The 6,444-nt window shown below is 35.5% G+C and overlaps 1 protein-coding gene across 1 annotated transcript; it reads right to left on the bottom strand.

Annotated features, from left to right (window-relative positions):
• Positions 1-515: 515 nt before the first annotated feature.
• not (ubiquitin carboxyl-terminal hydrolase nonstop) lies at positions 516-5,983 on the bottom strand. The gene is made up of 6 exons (XM_018544853.1): positions 5,914-5,983; positions 2,923-3,138; positions 2,298-2,712; positions 1,467-1,895; positions 1,209-1,358; positions 516-1,066 (listed from the first exon to the last, which is right to left on the bottom strand). Exons 1-6 carry the CDS (start codon positions 5,981-5,983, stop codon positions 1,024-1,026), a joined length of 1,323 nt encoding a protein of 440 aa, XP_018400355.1. The 3' UTR covers positions 516-1,023.
• Between the last annotated feature and the right edge of the window lie 461 nt (positions 5,984-6,444).

Consider the following 6,444-nt stretch of genomic DNA (forward strand, 5'->3'; position numbering starts at 1 on the left):
CACACACACACACACACACACACACACACACACACACACACACACACACACACACACACACATGTATAAATATTTGTGTGTGTGTCATGTTGAGGCGTCACGTCACTAGATCACCTGCGTACTCAAAATCAACGCAACGAAAATAAATGTTCAAGGTCTTAAAGTATTCGCATATGCATACATGTACTTTCGAAAGAAATGTTGCTTTTTGAAAAATACAATGTGACAAATCCAATATGGCGCAGAGAAGCAATAAAACATTACATGTAAATTTAAGATTTTCTTGCTTAAATTACTATACTAACTATACTACCAAATTAGTTTGAAAGTATGTACTCCTAGGTTTTCGAGTTTGCAGATTACGAATCTGCCATCAAAATTCCGAAATTCAAAATAAGAGATTTTGGAACGTGCATTTAAGTATCAATCACTACCTCCTGAAAACTAATGATAAAATATTTTTTATTCTAAGACTAACATAAAATAATTAAAATAATTTACCCCTTCATGCGGGATTTATGTGGCGTATGGCATCGTTTCTCGATGCCATATTGGATCTACCATAATTCATTTTTCAAAACATTTTTTTTTAGAAAGTATATACGTATATGAATAATATGAGACTTTAAACGTTAATTTTTGTTGCGCTGATTTCTGGGCACGCAGGTGATCTGATTGACATGGAGCGTCTTATATATAACATAAATGTCAAAGTAGAAGTATATCAACGATCAGCAGTATACAAAAATTACAATCGGTCGATTTAAAAAAATTGAGCTAAACTTAATGTCTATGCTTACGTTACATTCATGTAGATGTCGACCGGGAATGTCAGACAACACACCTTATCGTATACAAAAGGCGCCAACGGAAACCATAAAGTGACAGTGACAATAATTTATATTCGGTAAACATAAAGTGTCACTGACGTCTAGCTTCAGTAGCGATTTTTAAATTCTTTGTTAAATAAATTAATTACATGACTTGATTCACATCTTCTTTTCTGTTTCAGACTTTATCATTTTAACCATATTCCAAAATTTGCTTGTGATAAAACAGGAGATATCTGAAAAGCAAAAATTTATTTAGCGGCTGAGAAAACGATTTATATCTTGTTCTTTTCTTTCGTTGAGAAATTGTAATAAAAAAAATCAAAATTCAGATAAATGATTCTCATCCATTTTCAGTATCGCCCTATTTTATCTTACCCTTCGCTGGTCAAAACATCCTTCAACTTGGCTCGTGTAATCAAATGATCATTGCACTTGAACCATTGATCTCTCTGTTGTCTGATGAAAGCGGTATAATGTCCAGTCTCTAAAGAACCCTCATGATTTATTACGGCAAACAGAGAGTACCTATTATCAGCAATATTTTAATTCAACGTAGGTGTTGAAACGATATAATATTGATCACCCATAATAATTGAGAATAGAAAAAGATGGTAATTCAAGAAATATTACTACCTATTGTCACTGAAACTCATATCTTCTCCGTTTTTCGACAAGCCATTCAGCATAGCGCTGTTATTGTTACCGTTGCGTTTATGCGACATGAATGGCGTCATATCTAGTTGTTCCGGGAACGAGATAAATGTAGAGATCTTCTTTTTAAAAATCTTATCTTGAATTATGAAGTGTTCAAAGCGCTTTAGATGAAAGATCGCCACGATCGGCAATTGCTTCATCGTTAATTGCTTTGTGCTTTCTTGATAAGTCTCACAGTTGCTACATTTGATCTTTGCACTAGAACCTAAATGCTCGGCTCTGGTAAATTTTTCCAGACAATCTAGCAAGGAAGTGGGTGCCCCGGGTGTATTAGAACCAGAGGTACTAGCTGCCGAAGTTAGATCTAAAGATATGTCCCAAAATGGATCTATTGTTGTTGACACACCACTGAAAAGAAAGTGAAGGCTAATAGAGCTAAATTTGATATAATACAGATTCTTATTATAGGTTATCTTTATAGTGTATTATATATTTGAGAAGTTTTGTATTAATCTGACGAGTATCAATTGACCACGTTACATTTAAACACAATTCACTAACATCACTCGATCAAAAAAAGCTCCACGTACTAGACGCTGTATAATTGTAATGCTCTATGGTCAATCAGGATCCTCCTTTATCTGATTTAATAATTATTTCATTCTACATAAAATAAGCCATGCACTTATCACATTATTTAATTACTTTTTTAGTGTGTACTTAAATATTTTATAGGTTCCACATTGATATTATACATATCTTCTCTGTATATTAAGTACCCTTCTTAGAGAAACATAGAGATTAACATACTTGCAAGCCTGACAAACAACGTCACTTTGAAGGCACCCAGTAAATATTTGATCAATGATACATTTGCAGTGATGAGGGTTGTCTTTAACCAGAATCGTAGTGGCTTCGCAGTGTTTATGAAGGACATCCAGTGTAGCAATGAAGAATTCATGAGCATCCTGCTGCTCATAACCTGCTAGATGTCTGACGTGAGTCCAAATCAGATGGAGAAGTTTGTGAAGCGTCAATGGAGCCTTGTTGCCGGAATAGAACTCTTGGAACAAATGAGATACCTCGCAGACCAAACAGAGACTCGGTTGCGGGCAGTGATGACGGTCAGCAAGGAAGTAATCTCGTAATAGTGGAGTGTGAATAAGCGCCTGTACGATGCAATTTACGAAACAAGTATTTCCGAGATTGATGAGTCCTCTTAAACCTAAAATTAAAACAGAGCATGAATTTTTACATTATTCTACAAAGAGTAATAATTGAATCATTATTGTAATATTGTCAAATTATATTTTTTCTGAAGATAACATTATATTAACATTATTTGCATTTGTATGCCATCAAATAAAATTTATTTAGCTCATACAATGTGATCTGGAAATTGAACTAACGATAAACTTAAGAATTTTTTCAATACCTATAGTGGAATTTTCTACGACGCGTCTTCGCCGCGGATGATTTCTCAGCAACTCCGCCTCTGTCTGCGTGGGTTCCCATGCACGATAGAATTCTCCGAAGCTCAAGGATTTTGCCAACTCGCTCCATTGTGCTTTTGCCACTTTTAACAACTCTCTGTCATATACATAATCACCACATTGGAAGCACAGAATATTCCCATAACATAAATCAACGGCTACAATAAAACAGAAAAAATAAGACGATATAAAAACAAACACTCATCTAATTATGAAATTATTAAAATTCACATTATATAAAATTTTATTTGTATATTTATTTTTAAATAATTGAAAATTAAATATTTGAAAACATATAATATGTGGATGTAATCTGAAAAATATTCTGTATATACCTAGAAAATGTTTCTTCGTTTTTGCATGCTCTTGTATGTGACCTTTTACATAGCAGCCAAAAAATATACAATGAAGACAAGAATGTAGGCGATCCTTATAAGTTTTACATGTGTGACATAAACAACTCACAGCCTGCAAAATAAATTCCTAATATTAATCGTATTACGTTTATATATCTTATTTACTAAACAAACAAATAAACCTAAACTTTAAACAAAATTTAAATTTAAGGTAATTATTTAACAATTATTTTTAAAATTTAGATACATAATACTGAGCATGCTCAGAGTAGTGTAATAATTTTATTGATATAAAAATTGTTTTAAGTTGTGTGATCACTCTGGTGCTTATGAGGGTAAATTATTATATTAAAATTCAATTTAATGCTCATTTAATGTTGATTAACGGTAATTTTAACATTTAGCTTGAGTTTATTTCAACACTCAGCTATGCAATTGTTTGAATAATTCTGCTCATCCCTAGAAGGTTTCCAAGGTGAGACACACGAGATGAAATAATTTGCGATAATTTGCGGTATTTTTGCAGTATTATTGTGTAAAGCTGAAGATGACTCGAAACAGAAGTCGAAACGTACGAAAATTATTATATTATTAAATTTAAGATTTTGCAATACAACTAGCGGTCGACTCCTATAGCCTTGTATATTTCTTTGTTTATTTATTTTACCAATTAAAGGAGTTAATAATGTATAATTTTAACTTATATTTATCAATTTAATTTTATTGTCATTTCATATTTTACAAAATCGGTGGGAAATTGTTGTCGAGACTATTTGAAATCAAACATTTGTAAAAAAATTCTTTTTTCACCTAAAAAGAATTTTCAAATAATGTTTAGTGTATCAATATGCATATCACTGCATATCACCTATTTTTAGGATAGGCGTATATCAAATATATTTGTTAAATTTACGTTTTTTCAATTTGTATGCTTTCAGCATTTTTATTCTTATTTTGCGTCTAATGAACGACAAAGATAGAATGATGATTATTAAGTGCTTAAAGCGCGTGAGCAACCAAACCAAACACAACCAAATTTTTTCCCTTACCAAATTAAATTAGTTTGTATTAAAAATAATGAAAACTGAAAAGATTCCTACACATAATAGAACATACCATATATTAAAGGTAAAGTCATATCATAAAGGTATATCCACACAACTCGCATAGGTACATAAACATATGCATAAAAAAATTAACCAATCACATTTTCCTTATGAGATATATATGAATTACTGCTAATAATAAATATTGAGCACATTCAAGCCGGACAAAGCTACTAACCTGTTCGCTGAGCAATTGAATGCGATTGGTTGGATCTATAAGTAACGACCAATCATGTTCATTTATTCGGCGAGTAGGCTAACTGTTTTGTCAACTTGAACCAGTGAATTCTATAATATATACCTACTGAAGCAAGACTTTCCTGTATTAAACTATAAAAAAAACTGCGGCCTAATGGAGAAAAGAAAAGCAAGCAATATTGGTCATTCTGACTGTTTTCTACTTATGTTAGTAAAACAGAATTAACCAAGTAGTGAATTAGTTTGAGATTAGTATTATTTAGAAATCAAGACCACATCCAGTCTTTAATGGCTCGCTACAGTATATTATAGAGCTCACTGACTATGATTGGTTAATTTTTGTAAATTACGGTCAGTATAAATAATCCTTTAAATGTACGTACACAGAGGCACAAAGAAATGGAGAGAGCGAGAGCGAGGAAATGTGAAAACAAGACACAGAGGAGCAAGATGAAAGATCTCCCGAAACGTGACAAAGAACTTTGACCCCTAGCACGGGAGAAAAAGATAGACGTACCTTTCTGACGCGTGCCTCGGTCGATGTACTAGTCACGAAAAATGAGTGAATTACTTTGTACGGCTGGATACCTTTGGCTGCTTTAAAATTATTTAAATGTATACAGCCATGGTCACTCATCTCAAGGTGGTAGGAGCGACGCCGTCGATCCGATCGCACGACGTTCTTCCCGACTCCCGACAGTCTCGACGTTCGATACCGTCGGCGATCTTCGTCGAGATTCCCCAGTGGCGCAAATGCGACGTGTACGATAACAAATTCTCGTGGATGACAACGACGTGAGGGGTGTAGTAACTCACAGAGCTCGCTGCTGGCCTTGACAGAAGCGCGCGTGTTGTTGACATGGAAAAGAGAGTGGACCTTGGGAGAGAATAGGAGCGTAAGCAAGTGTGAACTTGCTCTTTCCGATTGTGTGCGAAAAATGTACAACTCTGTGATCAGTCAAAAGGGGAGGTATCGTTGTCCACCGAGTTGTCAACCGCAGTGAATAGCGGTTTGACGAGAAACGTAGCGAGCAATGGCGAGAGTACAAGGATTAGAGAGGGAGTGGTGCGACGCGGTGTAGAGAATGTACAGGAACCATCAATACTTATACGTAGGATGTGGCACCCTGAATGCTTTGTGCTCTCGTTTACTCTCTTTTTCAATTTCCGTATTGTTCTCACGCGTATATCGCGTTTCCAACTTCTATAACAGAGACGATTACGAACACCAAAACCCAGCCGGTCACAATGCCGACTGGTGCCGACTACCGACCACCACCGACCACTGCCGACGCCTTCGTCAGCTCCGTCAGCCTCGTGTCGCCGGCGGAGGAAGGCGTCATTGTGGTTAGAGTCCTATATATAAAGAGAAGCGATATTAATGTCCGAGTTTCTGATTGGCAGTCTGATATTTATTCTAATTGGTTAGTTGAATTCACCCTACATTCGATTTTCGTCGCACGACGACTCTTGCTGGATTCACACTACATCCGATTTTCATCGTACGACGACTCTGCAACCAATCAGAAAACAAAATTTTGCTTCGTATCAGTGATACGATTTTTCTGATTGGTTGCAGAGTCGTCGTACGACGCACATCGGAGATCGGATGCAGTGTAAATCCAGCATTCCTTCTATTGTGGCTGCACCCTTTTAGTAAAGCCCATGGCACATAGAAAAACGTAAGGTCGTAAACGTAATCAGTAAGCGAATTGACCAATCACAGTTGAGAACGTAAGCGGCCGCCGTCACCACGTTCTCAACTGTGATTGGTCAATTCGCTTACTGATTACGTTTACGACCT

Source organism: Cyphomyrmex costatus, unplaced genomic scaffold (genome assembly GCF_001594065.2).
Source record: "Cyphomyrmex costatus isolate MS0001 unplaced genomic scaffold, Ccosl1.0 scaffold474, whole genome shotgun sequence".
In the NCBI taxonomy this organism is placed as follows: domain Eukaryota; kingdom Metazoa; phylum Arthropoda; class Insecta; order Hymenoptera; family Formicidae; genus Cyphomyrmex; species Cyphomyrmex costatus.